The sequence below is a fragment of the Mustela nigripes genome, chromosome 4, assembly GCF_022355385.1.
Source record: "Mustela nigripes isolate SB6536 chromosome 4, MUSNIG.SB6536, whole genome shotgun sequence".
NCBI lineage: Eukaryota > Metazoa > Chordata > Mammalia > Carnivora > Mustelidae > Mustela > Mustela nigripes.
The window spans coordinates 167395810-167421735 of record NC_081560.1 but is presented as its reverse complement, the minus strand read 5'-3'; the positions used below and the strand labels follow the sequence as shown (position 1 = coordinate 167421735).

Here is a 25926-nt window from a genome sequence, read left to right as displayed (position 1 = left end):
TTTAATTCCAGGCACAGCAGGGATTATGAAGAAGAAGCCGTGGGAACAGAGATGGGGAGATGGGAAGGCTTTGGGTTTGGCCATAATCAAATGCAGGAGGTGGTAGGAAATCCGGGGTCATCATCAGGATTTTTAAACTTTGTGCCCTGTCCTGTGCTAACTACCTTAAGTACCTTATCTCCTTCATCCAACAACCATCCTAAGAAGGAGGCAAGCTCTTAACCCCGTTTTATAAGAAAGGAAACCGAGGTGCAGGGACCCCCCTCTGGTCTGCACAGCCAGGCTGGTCGGGTGCGTGCTCTTCACCAGCCGGGGCCTGTGTTCCATCCTTGAGCCCGGCTTCTCCTTTAGGGCCTTGCAGCCCCGACCAGCATTGGCTCAGCCCTAGGAAGTCTCCAAAACCTAGAGAATTCGGAGGGAAGAGGGTACAAGTCTACTGCATTCACCTTACCCTTCCTTTGTCTTCCACAGATATGCACAACTACAACCACCGTGTGGGTGGCGGGGGCGGCGGGGGCGGTGGGGGCCCGTGGGGGGCGGCGCCCGCCTGGTGCCCCTGCGGTTCCTGCTGCAGCTGGTGGAAGTGGCTGCTGGGCCTGTTGCTCACCTGGCTGCTGCTCCTGGGGCTGCTCTTCGGCCTCATCGCTCTGGGTACGTGCCCGTGCGGAGGGCAGGAGTTTGCAGTTCCCGGGTGTGGAGGGTAGAGGGACTGGAGAGGATGGGTGTGGACCCCCCGTTACTGTGGATGAGCAGATGGGGCTCCAGGCCCCTGGGGTCCTGGTGTGGCTCCCAGCCGGGGGCCCTCTGTCCGCGGAACAGCCTGTGAAGCAAGCACAGGGCGGCTCTTAGGAACCAGGCCAGGCCTTCCCGGAGCCGCTTTGCACCTTCTGCCCACCCTGCGTGGGCCTCTGTGTGGCCCCTGCCCCCACCCCCACCCCCACCCCCACCCCCACCCCCAGGGAGGAGGAGGGGGAGGATGAGGATGAGGAGGGCCCTCACCACAGCCACAGCACAGGACAAGGCCGACCCCCCAGTGCCATGTCACGTGCACCCCCCCACACCCCTGTTCATCACGACAGGTGCCCTGTGTGTAGGGGTTGTAGCACGATGTCCCTAGAGCTCCAGTTCGGGCCGCATGGAGGCCCCCTGACAGCCTGTCTCCCCTGTTGCAGCTGAGGAGGTGCGGGCGTTGAAGGCTCGGGTGGCCGCGCTGGAGCAGGGCCGGGGCGACGTCCTGCTCTACGACCAGAAGATGGATCGCGCCAGTAAGGACCGGCTGCTGGGCACTGCCCCCCGCGTGGGAGCAGATGCCGGGGGCCTGGGGCTTGATCACCACAGTCAGGAGGTGCTCTGGCTGTTCGTGAGGGACAAGCTGAAGGCTGAGCAGGAAAGCGGTGAGCATCCTTGTTCCCCTCGTTTGCTCCTGCGGGCGGTGAGGTAGAGCCTGGGACCTGGGGGCTGGGTCCCAGGGGGAGGGGGACTGGGTCCCAGGGGGAGGGGGACTGGCCTTGCCATCCTATCTGACTGCTGGGAACGTCGGCCTGGAGGCCCAGTGAGGAGACTGCCCCAGGTCACACAGCCCGCACCCCTTAGAGTCTGGGTGCTAGTTCCCACCACAGTCCACCTGGTGTGTGTCTGTGTGTCCGTGTGTGTGCGTGTGTGTGACACACGCGGGATGTGCCACTAACTCCAGGCGTACCTTCCCTTGTAGGAAATCTCCGAGGAAGCCCCGGCCCGAAAGGTACTAGGTAGACTGGGCCTTGACCCTGGTCTCTTTTCCTGCCCTTGGACGGGGGTTTCTGGTTGGAAATTTTCCAGACTGCGGGATGAGTAGTGGAAAGATCTTGTGGCGTCTGTCGGGAGGGCGGAGAACAGCCCTCGGGTTCTCATCCCATCTCATACTCTTCGTTATCTGTCTGATTTCAGGTGACATGGGAAGTCAAGGCCCTAAAGGTAAATCAAATGTGGCGCTTTTGACCCGGAATGTTAGTAAGGGCCGGTTTAAGGCAGTCAGCCAGGCTCTGGCTCCCGCACCTCGTCTTCCTGGCCAACTCTCCTCATGTCAGACTGCAGACCCTTGGGCTTTTGGGGGTTTAGTGACAGAGCAGGGCTCTGTGTCTCTGGGGCATCACTGTTCTTCATCCCTCCTCAGGGTTCGCGGAACTCCCCCCACAAGGACTCTGAATGTATCAAGGGCCTGCGTCTCCCTCAGCTCCAAAGGGCAGCTCAAGGGCCTGGAACTGTCCATAATCCTTAGGGAGAGTTCTAGAAATACAGATTCCTGGGCCCTGCCAGGAATCAGATCCTGTGGAACTGGATCTCCTCCCTCCTCCCCGCAAGTTAATTCTGATGACCCAGGTCGGGGCAGCCAGCTCCCAGGGGTCTTCGTGGGGGAGGCTGGAAGTGACTCCCAGCAATCAGAAAGGGGGGTCCTGTGGGGGAATCCAGCAGGGGCAACACCACCCGACTTCGGGGAAAGGGCAGTGTGTAGCAAGGAGGCGGGACATACTCCCAGGAAAGGGGCCCCCACCGTCTTAGTTGGGGAACAGTTGTGGGCTGACTTGTGTGACACACATTCATCTGCCATAGGAAATGTATCTATTTCTTCAGAAAAGTGGTTGACAATCAGTGGGACAGGCCCGTGGGTGGAAGAGGTTTCCAAACCCAATGACCGCAGCAGCACCCCTTGATCTAACAGAGTGGGGTTCGTAAGCTTCAGTGTGTAGGAGAGAGAAGTGCCAGCAGAGGCCGGGCCCCGCCCCCAGAACCTGGGATCCGGCAGGTGTGGGTGGCGCTGGGAGTCCAGGGTCTTGTTCACCCAGGTGGTTCTGAGGCCAGGGGAGCATGGTCCATTCTGAGAACCACTGTTCAAGGTGACGGGGCGGCCCTCCGTCCCCAGCTTTACCTCCTCCTGGAGAGAGTCCAGTGCAGGAATGGGCTTTCCTCCATCCGATGGCTTCCATTTCCCTTCCGGACCCCCACGCTCCCCACCCCTTACCTGGGTCACTGCACAAGCTCCCTTCTGGAAGGCTCCAGCTTGCAGGCCACACACTGCTTCTGAGCATGCTGGGTGTGAGGACAGCTGGTTCTGGAGTCCCCGACTCTCCAGTTCCCATGAAATACAAGATGTCACATTTGAATTTCAGAGAAATCATTGTCACTATGTCGCAAATATCGAGTTGAATATACTTGGGCTACAAACATACTTAGTGTTTATCTGTGTCCCGTATATTTACTAAATTTGGCAAACTAACTAGTTCTACCAGTGTCTCTTTGAGGTAGTGAGCACAGGTCCTCTGACTTCTCACTTTTCTTTCTGTCCCCACAGGCGACCGAGGGCTCCCTGGGACTCCAGGTGCGTAACCTCTGATGGCGTGGCCGGTGTCGTGAGCAGCTCAGCCCTGGCTTCTGGTTCTAGGGGGAAAACAGGGCTGAGGTAGTTTTGTATTTCCACAGGCCTCCCTGGGCTCCTGGGCCATCCGGGTCCAGAAGGACCAAAGGGACAAAAAGGCAGTGTGGGTAAGAACCTCTGCCCATTCTTTGGTTTCCTTATTCATTCGTTGATTCAGTAGCTGTTTATTAAGTGTCTGCCGTGTGCCAGGCCACGTTTTAGGAGCTGCTCATCTTTGGGTTGGGGAGAAAGTCTGCAGACCTGACAAATAAGTGAAGTACGGAGCAGGGTCGGGCATGGATCATGGATCGTGAAATGGGGGAAGACAGAGCCAGACAGGGCCCTGGGAGCACCAAGGGGGTAAATTTAAATAAGGTTGTAGAGAAGGCCTCACTGAGATGCAGGTGCCCTTTGAACAGACCTGAGCAGACTGGAAGGGGGTGAGGTAGCTGGGGTGAGGAGTTGGGGGAAACACTGCCCCGTGCCTTGGGGCAAGAGTGTGCCATGGTCAAGGAGTGGGGGGGCGGGGCAGGGGGAGGAGGGAGACCTGGCTGGAGCCCACCAGAAGACTAAGGGTCCGGGCGGAGGCAGGGTGGGGCCTGGGAGGATGTGGTAACACTGAGCTTTTCTTCCCCGTGAGTTACAAAGCCATCTGCAGGTTTGGGGCAGAAGTGGCTTGTGATCCACTTGGATTTTCTAAGGGTCCCTCTAGCTTCTGGGTTGAGCCTGGGCTGCAGGGGTAAGGGGAGAAGCCGGGAGAGCAGGGTGGAGGCTCCAGGCAGGTGTTCTGCCGGCGAGATGCTGCCGCTGGAGCTCTGAGCCATGGCACTGGACCCGAACTCTGAGATGGCCGGTCCTTTCTTTAGGAGAGCCAGGCATGGAGGGACCCATGGGCCAGAGAGGGCGAGAAGGCCCCATGGGACCTCGTGGTGAACCAGGGCCTCCTGGGTTTGGAGAGAAAGGTGACAGAGGTAAGAGGCTCTTCCTTCCTCCTTCCTTTCATTCGCTTTTGCTGAGCACCTACCTCAAGCCAGGCTCTGTGCCAGGCCCTGCTAAAACTGTGCTCTCATGGGGGAGGTGGGCCGGGCTGTGCATTCGGGTTGAAGCTAAGAACCTGCAGGGCACAGAATCCACAAAGAACACGTCACGGGGAGAAGCAGAGTCATGGCTGAGGTGAAGGGCTCTGGGCAGAGCAGGGCCTGGATGAAGGCAGGCTAGGGTGTAAGTCCTTAAGCCTCCTGTGGCTAGAACTGGGCAGGGAAGGAGACCCAGGCCCAGCCCTGGGGGAGGTGGGGAAGATTTTACATTAGATTCCTAACCACGAGTCTGCTTTGGTCAGGGGAAACCAAGCACAGACACCAGAAACGCTCAAAACGCCAAAAGAGCATGAGCAAGAATCTTTAGTTTTAGTTCGACTTTCCCTTAAAAGTGTTATTCAACCGGGCAACAATTAGTGCACACCCGCTGGGTGCCAGACCTCGTGCAACATGAATAAAGGCTCTGGGGGCAGAAACTGAAGGTGTTTTGCAGATTCGTGGTCTCAAGGAGGTATCTGATGGATCAGAGGCCACGAGCAGCCTGGGAACTGTCCCCCCACAAATGACACCAAACTGAGGGGCGTCTCCTTTCTCCCCCAGGGGCTGCTGGTGAACCTGGTGTTCAGGGCCCACCTGGCGTCCCAGGTTCTGTGGGTCCCAAAGGTAAGTCAGGTGAAGGATGGTGCCCAGATTTGCCACGTCCAGGACCAGGATAGATTACAGAGGTCCAGGCACGGGGATGCTGGCAGCCAGAACCTGTTGCCCCGGGCCTGCACTAGGACAGTGGGCCCAAAGAGTGTCCCCCTGAAAAAGTCTCTGGGGGTCAGGACTGGGGTTGTATTTTTGGCTCCGTGGAAATTTGGGACCATATTTCCCTCTCTCTCCAGTGGCCCCGTTACGTGGCCCCTAACTGGGTGGGTGGGCCAAGAAGTCCACAGTCAGACAAGTTCCACACCTGACTGTGCCCAGACACACTTGTTCCGAAGCAACATGTGTGGACAACTCAGGGCGAACGGGGCCTTCTGAGTGTGACGCCCATGTGGCCAACTGTTCTCCGTACTGCTGCCCGGGCCCAGACGTTTTGCTCTGACCGGTCCCACCAACTGCAGCTGCCTCCCTAAGGAGAGCTTTGCACTTGGGTCACCCTCAGACCCACTGACGTGGGGTCACCTGGGAGTGAGCACCCCCCCCCACCCTTCACCGTGGGGTCGGACCTCCCTGGCCTGTGCCTTGTCCCTGATGGTGGCTGTCTTGCCCTTCTCAGGTTCCAGCGGTTCTCCTGGCCCACGGGGTGTCCCAGGTCAGTGTGCTGTTTATATAAATAGATGCTCTTTCTGGGGAAAGGAAAGGGATGCCTAAGGGAAAAACCTTTTTTAGAGCAAAAGAGGTAGTTATAAAGTGAGCCTTCAGGAGACCTGTCTGTACGTGCATCCCCTGAAGCTGAGGTCCGGCTGCCAGTGGTTCCAGTGAGATCCGGTCCGACCCGGCTCCAGCAGCAGGCAGTCCCCGCCTGTCGCTCCCGAGCAGAGTCCCTGCACCTCCTCCCTGGGGTCCCGTGCCTCTCTGCCGCCATGGGAATCTGCCGCAGGGCACACCATACCACAGGCCATTGTCTCTGCCTAGGTCCCACTCTGTGTGTGTCCGCCCCACTCCCCACCCGGGGCCTGGTAACACGGGCCGGGAGCTGGCCCCGGGCCGAGGGAGCAGGGATGTGGGGAGGCATCTGCAGAGAAAGCAGCCCCCAATGTGGCCCCAGGGTGCGTGGGCCCCTGCGTGTGCACATCTATGCCCATCTGTGCCCATGTGCACACCCTTCAGCCCCAGAGCTGGGCCCCCTCATCTGCCTGTGTGGTTTCCTTCATTTGCAGGCCCAGTAGGTCCCCAAGGGCTCCGAGGGGAAGTTGGACTTCCTGGTATCAAAGGTAAGCTTGGGAGAGGACCTGGAGGGGGAGGGGACATCGCCCTGTAGATGCCACTCGCTCAAGGAGGAGCATCTGGGGGGCTGGGAGGGTCTAGCAGCTGTGACCAGTGGCTAGTGTAGGCTGACAGGTATGTGAGCAGAGGGGAGGTCAGCATGGCGGGAGAGCCTGTCTGCACACACAGACCCTGCCCTTTCTTGGTCACTGCTCCTCCCCACTCAGGGCTCTTTACACAGAGTTGTCTATTATCTTTTCAGGTGACAAAGGACCTCTGGGGTCACCAGGACCCAAAGGTACGTTACTGCTCCTCAGACAGGCCTGTTTCCTGACTCCTAGGAGCTCAGAAGGGACCCCTGCCTCAGAGTCTGGGGGTGTGTGTGAGGGCACATTGCAGCCCAGCCTCTCACCTAGGGACACTGAGGCAGGAAGAGGGGAAACAGCCGCCATGTCACAGCACTACGGTCGGGTGGTCCACAGGGGGCCGGGATACGGGGTTGAGGCATGGGCCCTGTAGTCTGGTTCTCCTCGTACCTGTGGCACCCACTTGAGTGCCAGTAGGGCTGGGGGCTGTCTGTGGGTGACCCTGGGGGGAGGGCAGGCTTGCTCCTTGGTTCACCAGTGCCAGTCCTCACCATCATCCTCCTGACCGAGGCTCGTGGGCACAGAACTGCTCGACGCTGGGGTTCTGTCCCACTGAGTGAGGGGGTTTTCCTGGCTCCTGACTAATGCTTCTGCCACCCTGCCCTGCCCCGTGTTTGCTTCAGGTGACCAGGGAGAGAAAGGACCCCGAGGCCTCACAGGTCAGTCTTGCACAAGCATCTGCTGTGATCCATTAAAGACTTCTAGCAAATCCATTGGGCCCTGGAGGCAGAGAGAACCACAGGAGCATGAGACAGAACCTCTGTCTAAAAACCTCCAGAAAACCTGTAATCTAAGAAAACAAAACAAAAAACAAGAACACAAGATAAAATAGTGAAGGGAGTGGAAGCCAGCATCATAATGTATGCGTAGTCCAGATGGAAAACATTTGGAACAAAAAAGGGAGTTTCTGGTTGTCTTGGATGATTTGGGGGGGATCCCGTGGGGACAATGACACTCTTCCCAAAGTAGCAGAGGCTTGGGAGCCTCTCATCCACTTACCCTCCTGCCACCTTGAATGATGGAAAACGGAACCCAGAGCAATGGTGCTTTGGCTGCAGGGGCAGCTGTGTGGGGCCAGGGAGTAAGCTTCAGCCCCGGCATGGCTCTGGGCCTGTCTACACCCACCTGGGGACCCTGACCATCGCCGCTAAGCAGAGGCTGTGTCCCCAACCCCTGTCGGTCACCTCAAGCTCCCTGGCTGGGCAGATGGCGGTCTTAGGGGAGGGCGGGGAGAGAGGAGCGTCCTGTAGGTGTCTAGCACGCATCTCTTGGAGGCTTCCAGGCAGCTTGGCCTGTTTCCTTTGCAGGTGAGCCGGGCTTGAGAGGCCTGCCTGGTGCTGTGGGTGAGCCCGGAGCCAAAGGAGCAGTCGGTGAGTGTCTCAGAGGAACCGATGCCATGGGTCATGGCCGCAGAGCTGAGTTCCTGCTTCTGGAGCTGCCTCTCCTATTCCCCAGTCTGCCGGCCCCTGCCAGAGGGCCTGTGTGTAGGTCGCTGCTGGGCCCGGGCAGTCGTCTCTGGGTTTCTCACTCCTGGGGGGTGAGTGGCCCATGTACGCTGCTCCCTGCCTCTAAGCCTCTCTGGCCACTCGGGAGGACGGACGAGTATCGAGGTCCTGTGGGACCCGCAGCGCCGCAGGCCCCGGCCCTCCAGAGCGGGCATCCCGGCCAGATCCGGGGCTTAAGCATTCTTCCGACGCTTAGCAAAGTGCTTGTCAACCAGGACGGGGAAGCTGGCCACCAACCCTCCAAGGGGCATTTAGCACCAAGTCCCAAAAGGGTCTGAGCTCCACCAATGGGGCTGTGGTGTGTTCACTTTGGCGTTTGTTTAAAAGCGAGAAAGCTCTGGACGCCCGCAGGCTGCCATGTGGGGCAGGTCAGATGTTTTACCTGCCAGGAGGGAAGACAAAGCTCGTACAAGGTGACAGGTGCCCTGAGGTACAGAGTGCTAGGAGAGCGCTGCGGAGGTCTCCCTCCAGCCAGAGGGGTGAGGAGGGGCATTTCTTGTGGCCTTAGAAAGGAAGGAAGATTGCGTTGTGGTCAGCGTGGAAAACTCCATGGAGAGGCAACATGAGTGAGGACAGACAAAGGTTGGGGAAGAGGGGAGAAGGGGAGGGCGCCCCTTCAGACAGAGGTTAGCATAATGCCCAGAGGAGAGCTTGGAGGACCTCGAGTCCCAGGACCTTGAGGGAACGAGGCAGACATGCGCTGGGCATCTGGTGTGAGCGGAATCTCCCAGGCCCTGGGGATGCCCCAGGGACTTGCTGACCTGTGAGTTCCCTGCAGGAAAATACACAATTCCTGGGTGAGGGGAAGAGGCCGGGGAGAAAGGGGCAGCCAGAGGGGGGTCCCAAAGATGGGGCTTCTTCCCTGGTTGGCAGCTGTGGGAGGGGCCCCGCGGGCTCTCCCCTGGGAGACCACCCGCTGAGAGGCTGCAGGGCCTGCCAGGCAATTGACGGAGGGAGGCCCCAAGTCACTCCCTGGGGTAACTGATGAGCTGTGCTTCGGCTTTCCTAGGACCCGCTGGCCCCGATGGACACCAGGGTCCAAGAGGTGGGTCACTGTCCTGCTTTCCTCACACTCCCTGCCAGGCCTGCCCTGCCCACGTCCCAGCAGGCCGTGCCCAGTCCCCCGGATCCTCATGCCAGCAGGGCACGCATCATGTGGACCCTGCAAGGACCAAATCTTACTCCCCTTCTCCTTTCTACCTGCTAGCAAGTTCCTCAGTAAAATTCCAAGAAACCAGAGGCTCAGATATGCTGGCTGCTTCAGCTTTCCTAAAAGGAAAACCTTTCGATGTTGCTCATGCTCTCTGCAGGTGAACAAGGTCTGATGGGGATGCCTGGAACCCGAGGACCACAAGGGCCTTCTGGAGACCCAGGAAAGCCAGGTAACAGAGTGGGAAGAGGGAGCCACAGCCCTGTGTGTGTGTGTGTGTGTGTGTGTGTGTGTGTGTGTATGCGCGCGTGCGCGTGTGTGCGCATGCGCGCATGTCTGTGTGTGTACACACCAGTGCGTGTGCCTTATCCCATTTTCCTCCAGCATCTCAGCTGTCACAGCACCAGCTCTGGTGATCTGGACAACAGAGATGGACAACTGACAGATTAACAGAAAATGAGTTCTAGGCAGGAACAAGGAATGTCTTTTTTTTTTTTTTTTTTTTTTTAAAGATTTTATTTATTAATCTGACAGAGAGAAATCACAAGTAGACAGAGAGGCAGCCAGAGAGAGAGAGAGAGGGAGAGGGAAGCAGGCTCTCTGCCGAGCAGATAGCCCGATGCGGGACTCGATCCCAGGACTCTGAGATCATGACCTGAGCCGAAGGCAGCGGCTTAACCCACTGAGCCACCCAGGTGCCCCAGGAACAAGGAATGTCTTAAAAACTGCAGAGTTTAAGGCCATTTCCATCCATACTCTGCTACTCTGAGCACCCCTGTCCTTCTCCCCTCTGGCCATCCCTGGGCCCTCACCAGATACCCCCTAGTCTGAGAAGAGGGGCCATTGTTAGGGTTTCTGCTAAAGGCCCAGTAGGAGCAAGAGCCACCAGGTCACAGGAGGTCAGACCAAAGCAAGCCAAGAGAGCTGCAAGGGCAGGGCGGCATTCAGTCGAGGGGCCTACTCCGGGCCTGGGGGCCGCCTGGCTCCTTCGGTGGGCGCTCAGATAGGGAGCACCGAGGGAGGGAATCTTGGGGGGCCAGCATGAGTGTATCAGCTTGCTGGGTTCTTGGCTCTCAGATGCCGAAGTGTGTGACCCCAAGCAGGCTAAGATCCCATCGCCTGATGGAGCAATGGTCCTGTCATGGCAAAGTCCAAACAACACTTTGTCCAGTGCTGGGAGGACCCTGGAGTCGGAGGTTGTGGCTCCTCAGCCCTCCTCCATCTCTTTCTCTCCCTCCCTCCCTCCCCCTTCTCCGTAGGTCTCACCGGACCCCAAGGACCTCAGGGTGAGTCCTGGGCCCCTCCCACCTCCAGAGGACCCCTGCCCAGCCTCCTGCTTCCAGCTTTTGGCAAATGCCTCGCCAGTCACCTTGGGGTTTCCTCTCCTCCGTGCGGCCCCCCGACCCCCACAGATTGATTCAGGTCCTTTCACTGTGAGTCTTAAACACCCCAGGAACGATAAATACACACAAAACAATCCAGAAAGCCCTTGTGGAAAAGTGAAGTTAAACCATGGGCCGCTTGGGTCTGCCTGGTGCGGGCTGCAGGAGCCCCGAGGAAGCCCCAGGCACAGGAGCTGCACTGGCCCCATGGAGGCCCCCTCTCTCGCTGGCAGGGTAGGAAAGGGGGCTCCCTGCATGCACAGGCCCAGTGTCCCTGGGACAACTTCAGTGGCAGTCTGTTCTACAGCTGCGCTGGCATTTGGATTTCAGAAGTTGTCACCATGCCCAGCCCCAGCTCCTAAAGGCAATTAGGTGAAGATGTGAAGTAAAATCAAGCGGCAGGTCTCCCCTCACAAGCTGAGTGCACGGGCCTCCTTGACATGCTTGCTGGTAGAGCTCAACAGACCAAAGCAAGGTCGAAAGCAGCAGCCCAGCCCTTACTCCACTCCATGGCTGGGAAATGTGGGGACCAGGGCTGCCTTGCAGGCTATAGTGGGGCTCATAATCCAGACTGACTGGGATCCCCCAAAGCTGCATCTGCAGGCCTCTGCCTCCCCCATTTCCCAGAGAGGGAGAAGCGGTCAGTGCAGGAGTCCCTGAGGGGCCCCCAGACTAAAGCAGAAGGCAAAGGCAGGTGGCCATGGTACAGCCCCCGGGGTCTGGAACTGCAGGTCCTCAAGCATTCCCACTGACTTGTTTTCCTCTCATCAGGACTTCCTGGTACCCCTGGCCGACCAGGAGCTAAAGGTAAGTGGTTTTCTAGTTCCGAAATTCATTCTTTTTCCTAGTCATTTTTGCAGGAAGGGAGAGACGGGCAGGAGGGAAGCCCCTCTCTGGCCAGAGTCCGGATCAACAGTGGCATCTAGTGGTTTTAGCAGAAGGCAGTGCAACTGGGGAGCCGGGGACTCCGTTCAGATCCACGGAGTCCTGAATCCTCGAGCCCCGCACCCACACCTCCTGCCTCCATCCTGCACCCTGCCTGCTACCAGGCATCTCCAGGCCGTTGCTGGAGCAGGAGCTGGAAGGGTGCTGCCTCTCAGAGCCTTTGCATCTCCTGGCTTGCCTTTAAAACATCCCTGTTCATATTCTGTCTCCCTGGCTTAGGGCTGGTCCCCCCAGAGTGACCCTTCCCTGGGACAGGGACCTCCTTCGTCCTTTTCATTCACGCAGGCCTCCATGTACCTGTGTACCCCACAACCTTTGCTAGCAGGGGAGAAGCACCTCAATGCCCCTCAGAGGGCAAGGTCTAAGTTCTGACCAGAGCCAGCGTGGTAACCCCACATGCAGGGGACACTCTTGTCCTGCTCCACTCCTCTGCCGTTGTCCAGTTCTGCAACCCCTAGATACCAACCCCGAGCCAGGCCAGGGATAAAGTCTTTCTTCATCTGTCTTTTTCCTGTCCCAAATCCTGACATTCCGTGGAGCTATTTTGACATGAGCAGTCACTATCCTCTTGGGGAGAACCTAGGAATGAAATTACTACTTTCCAGAAACTATTGCCAGTGACTAGTTGGGCCAGGAAGTTCATTTGGGACAAATTAATGTAATTCCAAAATGATAACAGCTGGGTTCCTGCATCCCAGGCAGACTAACCTCTGGGGCTATAGATCTATTCATGGATTGGGGATCCCTGAGGATACCAGACACCCTCTCCTTCTTGTGGGCCTCTGACTTGCTGTCCAAGAGGGATTTCAGATTCTCCTCTTGACCTTGACCGCAGGGAATGGCAGATGGAAAGTAGAGCGTGGTTCTGTGCTTCCTAAGGGTCATCCTCCTCTCGATCATGGTGCGGGTGATGGGCTTGCCCACAGATCATGGGAAATGACAGAAGAGGCCCCCGAGGAGCTCCCAGGGGAAAGGTTTTTCTGTCCTCCACTCTGTTCACTCAGTTCCCTGGAGTTCATCCATTTCCAGTCCCGAGAGGTGCCTCATGGAGGCAGTGTCCGGTGGTCCATAAGTTGGGAAAGTGGGAACCTGAACCCCCTTGTTGGAAGTCCTCTACCCACATGTGCATTTCCGACCCTCTCAGCTACAGGCAGGAAAGAGCTCCCTCAAGCCCCGTGTAACTCCAGCTCCCCTAGACTTACCAGCCACAGTCTACTCTGCACAGCCTGTGACTCCTGTCCCAGGAATTAGCATCCTGAGGGGCACTGCACGGACCAAGCTGCCCCTCCCAGGCTCTTGGCCTCTGTCCTTTGGCCTCTTGGGACTCTTCCATCTGAGGCAGCTCCCAGAGAGAGCCCGAGAGGCCGGGCCTGGGAGTGGGGATGACTCCTCGTCAGCCTCCCTCCGGCCTGGCGGAAAGGGAGACTCTCCTACCTCCGAGGAAGCCCCTCCGCGGAGACCCAGCTGCTCCCAAGAGTTGATGTGGGCCTGGAAGCCTGATGTGGCCTCAGGGTTTCTGGCCCTGAGATTTGGGCTTAATGCATCCTGCGAGCTCCCCTGTGAGTCATTAAAATGCCTTTAGCCTAAGGGTGGGAGGCCCAGAAGTGGCTCTCACACTGGATCAGAAGCCTTGGCAATGATTTACGGAGCCACCAATTGGTCCTGGGAATAACTGTTCGCCTTTTCCTTCCCTCCCAGGGGAACCTGGAGCTCCAGGCAGGATCGTGACCTCAGGTGGGCAGGCCCGGGAGGGTGGTCCTCCTTCTCATGTCCTGAGCATCTGCCCCGGCTCTGCCTTGGCACCCTCAGGCAGCGCCAGTCGGGGCTTCTGGCAGCTGTGGGGAGGGCTCTTGGGTCGAGGTCACGGGGGCGGGTGGGGGCAGGACGCCCCAGCCTGGTCTGCCCACAGGCTGGCTGGGACCAAGCACCTCTGAGCAAGAAGATTGAGGGTCCCTGTTCATGGGCTTTTGGTTTTCAGAAGGGTCATCGACGATCACTGTCCCGGGCCCGCCGGGGCCTCCCGGAGCCATGGGACCACCAGGACCTCCAGGTGCCCCAGGTCAGTCATTTTCTTGCTTGTTCTTCAGTGCACCTCTGAGGTTGCATTGAAGGACAGCAATGTTGGCTCAAATCCTGAACCCCAAGAAGAGTAAGAAGCCCCCTCTGGCCCAGCCTAGTGAGTGCCCATCACACCCTAGCAGGTACCCCATGCACCCGCAGGCCTTGCTTCACCAGGGCGCCCACACACTCACGGCGGTTCAGGCAGGGCCAGGACTCCCTTGGCTGAGAAGCAGCAGAGGCACAACTTGGCCCTCGTCCTTCCACCTCTGGAGCTTATGTGTGACTTCAATTTGTTGCCTTTTGGAAAACAATTGGATAAAATGCATTAAGGGCAACAAAAATGCTAGGAATCTGGGCGCCTGGGTGGCTCAGTGGGTTAAGCCGCTGCCTTCGGCTCAGGTCATGATCTCAGGGTCCTGGGATCGAGTCCCGCATCGGCCTCTCTGCTCGGCGGGGAGCCTGCTTCCTCCTCTTTCTCTCTCTCTCTGCCTGACTCTCTGCCTACTTGTGATCTCTGTCAAATAAATAAATAAAATCTTTAAAAAAAAAAAATGCTAAGAATCTGGAGAAACCCTCTCCACATTGTCCAGCCACAGTATGGTCGCTGTGCAACAACAAAGCCTTCGAGCCGTTATTGAGAAGCGCGTGTCCTTTGAGGCTGCACCTGTGTTTTTACAAGATGAGAAAAGATGCTGTAAGAAAATGAAATGCTTACAGGTTAAGGGATTATAGATACTTTTTTCTATTTTTCCAAAGTACCTGTGATTGTGTTATCTATTTTATATAAAGGGGTTTTTTTGTTTGTTTTAAATTAAATAATCTCTACACCCAGTGTGGGGCTGGAACTCATGACCCTGAGATCAAGAGTCACATGCTTTCCCGATTGAGCCAGCCAGGCACCCCTAGCTCTTTTATTTTTTTGGATTTTATTTATTTATCTGACAGACATTACAAGCAGGCAGAGAGAGAGGGGGGAAGCAGGCTCCCTGCTGAGCAGACAGCCCGATGCGGGGCTCAGTCCCAGGACCTGAGATCATAACCTGAGCCGAAGGCAGAGGCTTAACCCACTGAGCCACCCAGGCACCCCCACCCCCGCTATTTTTTAATTTAAAAAATGTTACATGTAAGTGATGTGGATGATTTAATAGAACCAATGCGTGTCTGGCTCAGCCTTCTGATTCGCTCCCTCCCGTGAGAGGAGGATACTGAGGGCGCTGCAAAGGCCCTAACCATGGCGGGGTGCGGGAGGGTGGGCAGAGAGGGCAGCCCGGCCTGTCGCAGAGCCCTGGGTTCAGGAAAGGAACTCTCACAGGATGGACCACAGAGCTGGTCTCAAATTGCTTATTGCTCTCAAGGAAGCAAGCTGACCTTTTTGGGCCACTGTACTGTGCCTTGGGAGGAAGCTACGTGTCTCCCCAGGGACCTGCCCTTTCTTCAGTTCTTTCTAGAACTGTAACCCTAGAGGTGTGGCAAAGCCTTTTCTTCCCAACTTCATCTCTAGGTCCTGTGGGCCCAGCTGGTCTCCCTGGACAGCAAGGTATGTCCGTCCCACAAGAACATAGGACTGTGGGCTCAGTGGGGAAGGCTTCCTTCCCAGGCTGGACTTGGGACCCCATCTTTAAGTGAGGTGACAGACCTGCATTTGGGGAAGGGAGGTGAGGGGGTGACCTGGTGCTTCCTTAAGAGCCTCGCGGGGCCTCGACTGTAAGGAGAAACACTGCTCTTCTTCCTGTGTTTCTGAGAAGGTAGGGGTCTTCCAGACAGGGGACCAAGGCTCTGTGGCCCCCAGTCAGGGTCCAGCTTGGCTATTTCATAGGTGTCACGCCTCTTGTGACCAGACCCAATCACTGTGCCACTGTTGAGTGATTTATCAACACCAAAAAACGGATTTAGGAAAAGGTGGTGCAGTTCCTCCGCAGCTGTTAAGGCTGCAAATAGGAATGTTCCCAGTGGGCTCTTCAGCCCTGGCCATCACCCCTGCATGGCTCCAAACCCTCTGGACAGAAAGCAGGGTGGGGTCACTGCAGAGGGTGCTCACGTGACCCTGTGTCCTTCACACAGGCCCACGTGGGGAGCGAGGACTTACTGGCGAATCTTTCATGGGCAGCAGCAGCTCCATCGCTGAGGTCCTTTCCACCCGTGAGTGCCCCCGTGTTCTCTGGTGATGAGGAGACGCCGGGACGGGCGCGGGATGGGTGGTGGTGCACTGGGGGCCCACAGCAGCTGGACCAGTGCGTCATCCTGGGCCCCAGTTGGGACTGGGAATGACAAGTGGCTCTGAAAGGCGATGCTGGCCTCAAAGCAACAGCGGGGCTTTTGTCAGCTCTAGAGGGTGAGTCACTGGGATGGGGCAGCTGTCAGAGGTTCTTGGGATTCTAGGGGAACTGGGGTCACATCAGGCTTCTGAAGTGAGCTGGGTGCTAGGAGAATGGCTGGCAGGAGTCTACATCCCCACTCAGTAGGGACCGGGCTCCATGGCTTATTGGCCATAGGCCCGGCCTGGGAGGGTGAGTTCCTGGTTCTTCTGTTCCCAGAGTCCTTTAAAGAGTCCCCTGCAAACATGCACTGGGCCTCCCACTTAGGCAGCTGAATAGCAAGGACCATAGCCAAGCCTGGCCCAACAGTCACCGTGTGCTAGACTTGTGTCGCAGGACCTCCCTGGGTCTGCACAGGGCTCGACATAGGTCTTATGCCTCTGGTTCCGAGAAGAGCAAACAGAGGCCAAAGGAGATTGCGAACTCACCCAAAGCCACCAGCTGGAAGGAGCAGAGCAGGAGCTTGAACTTGGACTGATCCCAAAGTCTCGTACTTAGCTCTCAGGGAGTCTGCCTGCGGCCTTGGCCTGCCTCGCTTGTGAGCGAGAAGCACTGCTAGCAGAGGGGGTCCTGGAGGGCCCTGCGCAATGACTCAGAGCCGGCCTCTGGGGTGTGAGTGGGGCGCGGGGCCCTGGCACTGACGATCCAAATGAGGGGTGAGGCCGGCAGAGAACAGCCTCATGAAAGTTTCCGCTCATTTCTGTTTTTGTTCCCTCCACAGAAGGTCTTGATTTACGAGGTCCCCCAGGCCCACCTGGACCACCTGGGCCTCCAGGTGAGCATCTCGGGTCATTGGAAGGTGGGGAATTGTGGGGGACATGGCACTTAGGAAGCTGAGATCCTGTTCATAGCATAGGTCAGCTCCCCGAGTTCAGCATGGCCTCTTGCTTGTTCTCTTCTGCAGGACCTTCCATTCCAGGCCCGCCGGGACCCCGAGGCCCAGCAGGTGAGAGCTAAGCTCCTTGGTGAGAGACACAAGACCATGGTGCCCAGAGCCCAGGCCTGGCTCTCAGGAAAGAGCTTCCCTGCCACTTTTCCTGGGCAGAGGGATCTTGGTCCATGACTGGGCTTTACAAAGTCTTGGTGGTTCTTTTATCTAGGAGAAGGCCTGCCGGGCCCACCAGGCCCACCAGGATCTCTCCTGACCAATTCAGGTAATGTTACAGAGTCAAGCGTCAAGCCCTCCCCCCCGCGCCCGCCCCCCACCATTTTCCACCTCAGCCCTGGCTCCAGGAGTGCTGGGGCCCCAGGCATGTGGTCTTCCTGACCTGCTCACCATGCTTCCTCCTTCGGACCTTCTACCACAAGGTGTTTGCATAAACTCCATAGAGCAGGAGTTCTGCAGGTAGAACAGGAACCCATACCAGCCCAGCCACTCTGAGTGAGCCCACTAACCTGTTCGAGGGGAGGGGGCCAGTTCTGCGCTCGGGGAGCTTCTGGGCTGACTGGTTTATGACTGGGCGCCTGGTTTCCGTCCTTGGGAAGCCTTGGTCTGATAAGTGGACAGGACACACCCGTGAAAGGAGATAAATGTTGACCGTGTGACACGGAAACACATGGAAATAACTTCCGAGCAAATGTTAGCCCAGAGTTTGTCCCTCATGGAAAATCCACTCCGCCATCTTCCTATCCAACCATCTTTGTTAGTTTCTGCTCTCATTTTCATTTCTACCCAACCTTCCGGTTTTCCGTCTGTTTATTGATCGGTGCCTCTGCCAAGCGCGGAGGGAGCAGCTGCAGTGCGCCAGGCTCCGTGCTGGGTGCTGTGGTCGCACGAGTACCACCGTGCCCGCACTCCAAACTCCTTCTCCTCCGCAGAGACCTTCTTCTCCGGGCCCCCCGGCCCCCCGGGACCCCCCGGCCCCAAGGGAGACCAAGGTGAGTCCTGTCTCAGGGCACAGAAGGCTGTGTGCCCCTGCTTACTCAAGGGGGGCAGGAGAGGGGGGACGACCTGGGACACGTGTGTGTCCTCCTGCATCCCCTCAGGGGCTCGGCCGGCGGGAGCGTGGGGGGAGGGTCACAGTGGGTAGAAGCTTCGGCGGGGGCTGGCCTGCTGGGAGCAGAGGCACAAGGAGCCCCACGCCCCGTGTCTGCTCCAGCCCAGAGCCCCAGCCCTGCCCCTACAGGCCCCCTGAAGCCACGGCACCCAGTAGGTATGCGTCTCACTCCTGTCTCTCTCCTCCCCTCAGGCCCCCCAGGCCCCCGGGGACACCAAGGTACAGTAGAGCTGGCATCAGACAAAATGTGGGGTGGGGGAGGGTTGGGGTGGCAAAAGCCGTTCCTCTGAGAGCCTTGAGCATCCTGTGAATGCATTTTGTTCAAATGCGGGCGGACGTATGGGCGTCTGAATGGTTGGGAAGGCGGGAGCACGGTGGTGCGTGTGCCCCTGGCAGCTCTAGGTTGGGGAGGCTTGGGAGGGAAGGGGGTTGAGGGCTGGGCCTGGGGAGGAGGGAGAGGAGCACAGCTGACTGACCCCTCTCCGGTGTGTCCCTCAGGCGAGCAAGGCCTCCCCGGGTTCTCCACCTCCGGTAAGTGCTAAGCCCTCGCCCCCACTGCTGTCTCTGACCGGAGCCCTCAGCCCTGGCTGACGGCTCTGTGTGGTGTTGGCTTCCAGGTTCCAGTTCCCTTGGACTCAACCTGCAGGGACCACCCGGCCCCCGGGGACCCAAGGGGGACAAAGGTCAGTGAGGGGAACAGCCAAGAAGACAGGTCTATAGGTCTCAGCACAAGAATGCCACCCAGAGTCTGAACAGAAGGCAGGGAGCACTCATGCTCAAGGCGTGGGAGGAAGGCGAGGCTGGAGCGAGGGGGAGGAGGCCGTGAGGACCACGCCTGCCTGAGCGGAGCCTGTGGCGGCACTGCAGAAACGGAGAGACGGGCCAGCTGTCGAGTCACATGGGGATAGACGCGGTTGGGCTTAACCAGGGCAGGGTTCCTGGACGAGGGATGCCAACAGCGCCTCTCGTTTTGGATTCCAGGTGATCCTGGGGTCCCAGGGGCTCCTGGCATTCCTGGTGGTCTCTCTCAAGGTAAGAACCAAGGGCGACCAGAGTTCTTTTCCCCTCATTAAAGCAAGGACACCGCTTCACTCATGATTCAGTGTTGATCAGGTCTCTTCTCCACGTGCTAGGCCTCGGTGCTGCCTTGACGGTGGCTCTGAGTTGGTGGGGGTGGTAGGGGAGGCCCCTGCCCAGCAAGGTGGCTAACGACGGGCAGTGAGGAACAGAACAGACACTGGGGCCAGGGGGACGTGGAGGGGAGGGAGCCTCTGGGCTAGTGAGCAGGTTGCTGAAGGGAGGGTCTGGCCTGGGCAAGCGCAACTCTGAGCCCCTTTCAGACATGGCTGCTCCAGGCACTCCCTTCCTCTTTTTGGAGGGACCCTCCTCTTTGCCACCATCCTCTTTCTCCTGCTAAGAGAGATCCTCTGTCCTCGGGCTGTGGAAGCAGGGTCTGCGCCCTTCTCCGACCCTCTGGTGGGCTTTTCTTAGACTCAGAAGGCTTTCCTTCCTGCAGGGGGATCGTCGTCAAGCACGATGTTTGTGCCAGGCCCCCCAGGGCCCCCAGGCCCCCCAGGGCCCCCAGGCTCCATCAGTAGCTCTGGCCGGGAGATCCAGCAGTACATCTCTGAGTACATGCAGAGTGAGTACTGGGGTCTGAGTGTGTGTGCACATGCGTGTGTGCGCGCACGTCTGCTCTGGCTGGGGCATCTCCAGTGCTTTCTGGAGCCTGGCTATTTCAGGAAGCCTCCAGTCTCCTCCTCCTTATGTAAGGAAACATGGCAGGTCCCACTGCCTGTACCAGTGCGGGGCAGTGGCAGAGGGGAGTGGGTGGGAGCTGGAGGCGGCGAGCAGGGCCAGAGGGGTGTGCTTGCGTGTGCATGAGTGTGCACGTGCGTGCATGTGGCAGAGGACAGCAGTGTGTAGGCCAGGCCTAGGTCAGAAATCCACCTGCAGCCAGGACTGCATGTCCATGTGCTCCCCTAACACCCGCCTTCTCACCGCTCCCCACACAGGTTGGTCCGGTCCTCACCCACACTCACACGCTTATCCACATGTGCACACAGCCACACACACACTTTCACACAAATGTACGCCCCCAGCCTCATCCCTGTACTCCTCATGTATGTGAGGCTGTGAAGCCCACGAATGTGGGCACAGAGCTTTGTCAGAGCCTCATTGTCCTCAGTCTTCAAGTAGCACCCGACCCAGCGCAGGGCTTGGCCTCAGTTTCTCTGTCTGTAACCAGGGGTCTAGGCTTCCCGTCTTGGGCTATGTATGTGGTGGGGAGGGCATCCCGCCCAGTGCTTCAGGTCATCTCAGGGGAAGACATGCCCTCTTGGGGACAGGCTTGACTTTGCTTTCTTTGTTGGCAGGCGACAGCATTCGGGCCTATCTCTCTGGAGTTCAGGGTCCCCCTGGACCACCTGGTCCCCCAGGGCCTGTCACCACCATTGCGGGGGAGACTTTCGACTACTCAGAGCTGGCAAGCCGTGTCGGGAGCTACTTGCAGAGTGAGCCTCGCCCCACCCCTGTAATGACCTCTCCTGCCCTTGGTCACTTTGTTCCAGAGCACCCGCACTTACTTTGCCCTTCTAGATGTGGAGTTCAGTTCTGAATTCGTGGCTCTCGGGCCACTGGGATTGAGCTTCAAGAAGGGGTTGCTCAGGTTGAGAGGAGGCCACACTGCAGAGCCACTCGGAATGAGCCTTTTTGTGATGAACAGACGTGCCCTAAGGGTTTGAAAAGGGAACAAGATTGGCGGGATCTGGCAGGAGTTGGGCTAAAGCATACTCTGGAAGACCAACTTCATTTCTTACCCAACAAAACAAACACAAAACCAAAACCATCTTTTTTTTCCACGCATCCCCAATAGCCCCTCCCGCCCCCGATGATTCATTTCCGCAAGTGGACCGGCTGGCTGGCCGGTCCTAGTGGGATCGCAGCGGGGAGAGGGGGTGCTTCAGTCTTGCCGAGCGGGTAACACAGTCTCCTTCCCCACAGCCTCGGGGTACAGCATCAGCTCCTCCACCTCCATCTCCTCTGAGGACATCGTGGCTGTGCTGAAACGTGAGTGCCTGTAGCGTGGGCTTGTAGGTGGGGGCTCTGGAGGCACAGCTGGTCCAGGTCTGAGCTGAACCCAGTGAGGGCTGCAGAGGGAGGAGGTGCCCCTCCTCCATCCTGGCCCCTTGAGTCCATACTCCGGGGTACGAGGGCAGCAGATGTCCCCGTCCCCAGTGCTAGGTAACCAGCAGGTGCCTTATTGGGTACCTGGAAGCTCCCCTCTGTGGACTGAGACCCCAGAACTCTGGGGCCAGCCTGTGGGGGCGGACCTAGCTATGGCCGCGTGGTGGTGCGGGAGCCCTGTGGCCTGGGGGGCCCACGCCAGTGCAGCCTGTCCTTGCAGGGGATGACGTGAGGCAATATCTGCGCCAGTATCTGGTTGGAGATTGGTCCCTCCAGTCTTTGGACTACGCTGAGCTGAGCAGTCGCGTTCTCAGCTACATGTCCAGTGAGTGTCTGCCCTCCAGGCCTGCCCCCTGCAGGCAGACGGTCAGCAGGGCCCTGGCAGGGCGGCGCGGGGTGGGGGTGGGGGTGGGGGTGGGGAAGGCACTGAACTTGTCTGCACTGGCCCCTGATGTTCCCCTGCCAGGTGGCACCAAGCCCAGGAGGACTGGGCCGTGTTCAGAGCCATTCCCACCTGTGGCCCCAGAGCAGGTCACCCGCTAAGTCCGGCCAGGGAAGCCAGGAGTGAGTGGCTAGGCCACTGTCCTGTACGGAGTTCACACACAACTCGCACACACCCATGCAGTGTGAATCTGTCACAACTTGGGGTCTTGTTCCTCAGGCTCTGGAATCAGCATTGGGCTTCCTGGCCCTCCGGGACCCCCTGGCTTGCCAGGAACATCCTATGAAGAGCTCCTCTCCTTGCTTCAAGGTAAGGCTGGTCAGGAGCCATCTGTCCACGTGGCTTGGGGATGGAAGGCAGAGGCCCTTGGCCCAGACCCGCCACGGACTCTGGCCTCTTCTTTGGTGTCTCAGGGTCTGAATACAGAGGCATCATTGGGCCCCCCGGCCCCCCTGGGCCCCCAGGGATCCCAGGCAACGTGTGGTCCAGCATCAGCGTGGAAGACCTCTCTTCTTACCTGCACAGTAAGGCTCAGGGAGGAGGGCAGCCAGAGAGGGTGAAGCTGTTGGGCCAGTCACCCGGTCCTCTTCAAGCACATACAGGGCTAGGTCCTGGAGAGCAACACCCTTGCTTCTGAGGTGCTTTCAGCTGTGACAAGGGGACTGGTTGGGAGAGGCCATACTCGCAGGTGCAGCCCTCAGAGGTGTCATAACAGTGTGTGTCATGAACAGAAGTGTGATTGTGTGGCAGGAGAACGGGGGGAGGGCGACGGGATTTGGGTCGAGTGAGGCTCCAAACCGGGAGTGGAAAGGCAGGTCTGAGCAGTGGCTCCCGGGTAATGCCAGGAGCCGGACCCCCGGTATTCCCTCCTCCCCTTCTTTCCAAGAGGAGCTGCACCCCTGAGCACAGGCTGGAAACTCAGCCTCCCCACTGGGCCATTCCTGACCTTTCTCTTTCTCTGGCCTCCCATTCAGCTGCTGGCGTGTCCTCCATCCCTGGCCCTCCAGGCCCTCCTGGCCCTCCGGGTCCTCGAGGGCCTCCAGGGGTCTCGGGAGCTCTGGCAACCTACGCGGCCGAAAACAGCGACAGCTTCCGGAGTGAACTGATCAGCTACCTCACGAGTAGGTGCCCCCTTCCCAGACCTTGCTCCTCCCTGGGAGAGGGCAGCCAGTGCTTGAACGAACCCGGGGGGCCAAATGCCAAATGTGGGGAGAGCCCACGTTCTTGCTCACCAGCACTCCTTCTCCAGCTCAAGTGCCTTGAGGTTCGCATCCTGCTTTGGGGCCGCGAAACCTGGGGAGAGGCCTCTTAACTCTCCCTTCCTCTCCATCGCCAGACCAAAGCCCCAACTAATGCGGCCTCCTTCCTGCAGGCCCGGATGTGCGGAGCTTCATCGTGGGCCCGCCGGGCCCTCCAGGACCCCAGGGGCCGCCTGGGGACAGCCGCCTCGTGTCCATGGACGGCTCCTATAGCCGGGGCAGCAGGTCCTCCTCTCACAGCGCGTCGGTCAGCCGGGGCTCCTCCTACAGCTCCTCCATGGGCATAGGAGGATCCAGTGGAGGCTCCCTTGGTGAAGGGGGGGCCTTTGGCCTGGACATGGGCCTGGACCGAGGCTACGGGGGAGCAGCAGAAGGTGGCATGTACGGTGGTGAAGGTGGACTGTTCGGAGCTGGCTTTGCCGGAGGTCTGGACTACAACGAGCTGGCTGTTCGGGTATCTGAGAGCTTGCAACGTAAGTCCCGACCCGTAGGCCTCGGTGCTGTGGGGAGGGTGGAGGCGGGGAACCCGTGGGCAGCTCAAATTATAGGCTCCAGAAACTCACCCTCTTGTTTCTGGAATGCCTAGGCTGTGGGGACAGCACTTTTCGAATCAGATGGGCAGGGACTGAAGGCAGGAGGCCCAGACCCAATTCACTGGCAGCCTGATTCAGGAGCCCCAGGACAGGGCCTGTGCTATGGAGAACGGGGCATGTTGGGACTTGCTTCCCCAGCTAACTAGTGTTGGTTCTGAAAAGTCTTTATGACAAGGATGGTTTCTGGTGGGGCTGAGGGAAGGTTGTTCCGTTAAGAAGTCCTCTCTCCTTGTACCTTCTCAGCACAGCTTTGCTGTCAGCAAGCCTCTGATGAAAGGCTGTGGCAGCAGAGTCCCAGGCCAGTCCACAGTGTGGGGGGCGGGGGAGGCCGACAAAAGAGGCCAGCAGGGCTTCTCCCTTGCTGCCACCTCGTCTAGTGGGACGCTGGCAGTCTGAGGGTTCTCTTCTGTGGGGAGGGGGCCGAGGGACTCTGCTGCCTGTGCCCACACTCTGGTGCTTCACAGGTCAGGGCCTGCTGCAGGGGATGGCCTACACTGTCCAGGGCCCGCCGGGCCAGCCAGGGCCCCAGGGCCCCCCCGGCATCAGCAAGGTCTTCTCTGCCTACAGCAATGTGACCGAGGACCTCATGGACTTTTTCCGAAGTAAGGGCAGCGCCGGGCGCTTTCCCAACACTCACTCTGCTGCACAGTCTCACATGGGAGAAACCAGTCTCCCGAAAAACCTTGGGCTATTAACACCTGATAGGCTGAAAATCTGATAAACTGATTTTTTTGGGTCCCAACTCTACCACTCCCTTCCTGTGCTTCCGTGAACAAATCCCTTTACCTCTCAAGCTCTAGAATGACCGCTTGTCTGAGGCCAGTCTTCTCCCCCTGCAGCTTATGGAGCCATTCCAGGCCCCCCTGGGCAGAAAGGAGAGGTGGGCACCCAAGGACCCAAAGGTAAGTGATGGCAGGGAAACCGCCACCAGGATCCTGTGTAACCACCCCGTCTTGCTGGGAAGCCGCCCCCTTGCCAGTGCTGTCTAGGAACCTATGTGTGTGGCCTCTCCAGGCCCCAAGCCCTCCCTTGACTAAGCACAACCGTCTCTGCACTCCCAGGTGAAAGGGGCCCCGCAGGACCACCAGGCCGGCCTGGGCCACCCGGGCCTCGAGGGCACAAGGGAGAAAAAGGAGACAAAGGTAAGCCTTGCCTGAGTTTCTGCAGTGCTGGGAGGCTGATGCTCAGAGCAGAGCAAGTCTGAAAAATAAGGCAAATGCCAATTACTAACGGCAGATGCTGCCATCCGCATCATTTGCATAACAATGAAATGAACAGCCGGGGAGAAAGGAAAGACTGCCAATTCGAGCAGAAAAGGGCAGGAAAAGAGAACAGCTTAACCACTTGGTGATGAAATAGGGTAAACAATTTAAATACACCAAGTCTTACAAAAGAGTTCATCTTTCAAGCCTGTTTTGCAGTTGTTACAGTTGCTATGTAATTGCCCAAGCTGAAGGCCCATAGGCCACAAGATATTTAACTTCCTCCTCCTCTTCTAACTTCTAGGTGACCAAGTCTATGTGGGGCGGAGGAAGAGAAGCGTCGGCATCAAGCCATGAGCTTGGAAGAGCAGCCGCTGGCTCCATTTCCTGCAGTGGCTGATGGCGCTCGGGTCAGCATCTCTCCTAGGGCGGAAGCTGGAGGCTCCCTTCCTACTGCGACAGCACAGCCAGACAGTTAAATAGAACACTTGTGTTAGTCTGGAACATTCTCTGTATAGACATATCATCCAGTGGAAACCTGAACCATTCCACAGCATGCCGCTACAGCAGCCACAGCTGCAGAGCTCAAGCCTGGCTGCTCTGCTCGAGCGACCTGAACCCTGGGCTGCTTTAGCTCTTAGTTCTAGCTGCAGCCCGGGGAAGCCCAGTGCCTAGAAGTAGGCTTAGGAGTCCTTGAGCTTTGCCTAAGAATGAGTCAGAGAAGGGAAGACAGGGATGCGGTTGTTCTGGTTATCCCTGCGAGGCTGTGCTGTCTGCTCCTTCCTCTCCGTTTGTTCTGCATTCTCTAGTCATAGAAAGGAGTTGGCTAAGAAGCAACTCTTGCAACTGAAAAAATTAAGAAATTCACTTCCCCTGAAGTGGTGACAGGGTTTCTAATAGTCATTTCTCACCACATATCCTATTCCCACTTGCTTAGAAAGTCTGATTGTAGGTATGGTCTGTTTCTCCAGGGGCACACTAGCATTTAGAGAGGTGTTCTACTGAACTAGACCACAGCAAGGGGTGGGGGCAGTGAAGAAGGAAGGAAAATAGGAAACTCGATGTTGGGAAATGGCACAGGGGACTGGGCAGAGTTGGTTTTTAAGCACTTTTAAGTATCTAAAACATGTATGTGGTCTGTTAGATGAAAAGTCATTTCAATTGCAAAAATTTCCTATTAAATTTTTCTTAATATTCTGTTTAGTGTGATCCGTCTAACCAAAGTGAGAGGAAGAAATAGAATGAAAAAGAGAAGGGGAGGACGGGGGAGGGAGACAAAGTAGGAAAGAGGAATGGGGGATGCAGGTGGAGACAGAAAGAGAGGCAGGACAGGAGGAAAGACAGACAAGGAGGGGACAGACGGGAGTGAAAAAGGTAATCACATGGGAAAGAGAAAAGAGA

General features: G+C 57.9%; 1 protein-coding gene across 3 annotated transcripts in view; it reads left to right on the top strand.

The window, feature by feature from the left end:
* COL17A1 (collagen type XVII alpha 1 chain) overlaps window positions 1–25722 on the top strand; it is an 84206-nt gene extending 58484 nt beyond the window's left edge. For 2 of the 3 annotated variants that reach the window (XM_059398506.1, XM_059398507.1), the window contains 41 exons: window positions 472–651; window positions 1173–1394; window positions 1712–1741; window positions 1927–1953; window positions 3329–3355; window positions 3457–3519; window positions 4258–4362; window positions 5029–5091; window positions 5693–5728; window positions 6297–6350; window positions 6605–6640; window positions 7112–7147; window positions 7796–7858; window positions 9003–9038; window positions 9304–9375; window positions 10403–10429; window positions 11297–11332; window positions 13169–13204; window positions 13449–13529; window positions 15033–15068; window positions 15593–15670; window positions 16568–16621; window positions 16751–16792; window positions 16947–17000; window positions 17665–17724; window positions 18036–18062; window positions 18342–18374; window positions 18461–18526; window positions 18825–18875; window positions 19360–19485; window positions 20219–20356; window positions 20847–20912; window positions 21250–21354; window positions 21691–21780; window positions 21885–21995; window positions 22446–22592; window positions 22844–23203; window positions 23788–23925; window positions 24163–24225; window positions 24385–24465; window positions 24830–25722. In XM_059398506.1, the coding sequence (XP_059254489.1) occupies window positions 472–651; window positions 1173–1394; window positions 1712–1741; window positions 1927–1953; window positions 3329–3355; window positions 3457–3519; window positions 4258–4362; window positions 5029–5091; window positions 5693–5728; window positions 6297–6350; window positions 6605–6640; window positions 7112–7147; window positions 7796–7858; window positions 9003–9038; window positions 9304–9375; window positions 10403–10429; window positions 11297–11332; window positions 13169–13204; window positions 13449–13529; window positions 15033–15068; window positions 15593–15670; window positions 16568–16621; window positions 16751–16792; window positions 16947–17000; window positions 17665–17724; window positions 18036–18062; window positions 18342–18374; window positions 18461–18526; window positions 18825–18875; window positions 19360–19485; window positions 20219–20356; window positions 20847–20912; window positions 21250–21354; window positions 21691–21780; window positions 21885–21995; window positions 22446–22592; window positions 22844–23203; window positions 23788–23925; window positions 24163–24225; window positions 24385–24465; window positions 24830–24882 (3209 nt within the window). In that variant the 3' untranslated portion in view covers window positions 24883–25722. The remainder of the gene's footprint in view (window positions 1–471; window positions 652–1172; window positions 1395–1711; window positions 1742–1926; window positions 1954–3328; window positions 3356–3456; window positions 3520–4257; window positions 4363–5028; window positions 5092–5692; window positions 5729–6296; window positions 6351–6604; window positions 6641–7111; window positions 7148–7795; window positions 7859–9002; window positions 9039–9303; window positions 9376–10402; window positions 10430–11296; window positions 11333–13168; window positions 13205–13448; window positions 13530–15032; window positions 15069–15592; window positions 15671–16567; window positions 16622–16750; window positions 16793–16946; window positions 17001–17664; window positions 17725–18035; window positions 18063–18341; window positions 18375–18460; window positions 18527–18824; window positions 18876–19359; window positions 19486–20218; window positions 20357–20846; window positions 20913–21249; window positions 21355–21690; window positions 21781–21884; window positions 21996–22445; window positions 22593–22843; window positions 23204–23787; window positions 23926–24162; window positions 24226–24384; window positions 24466–24829) is intronic. The other variant, XM_059398508.1, reaches the window with a different exon arrangement.
* The last annotated feature ends 204 nt before the right edge of the window (window positions 25723–25926 follow it).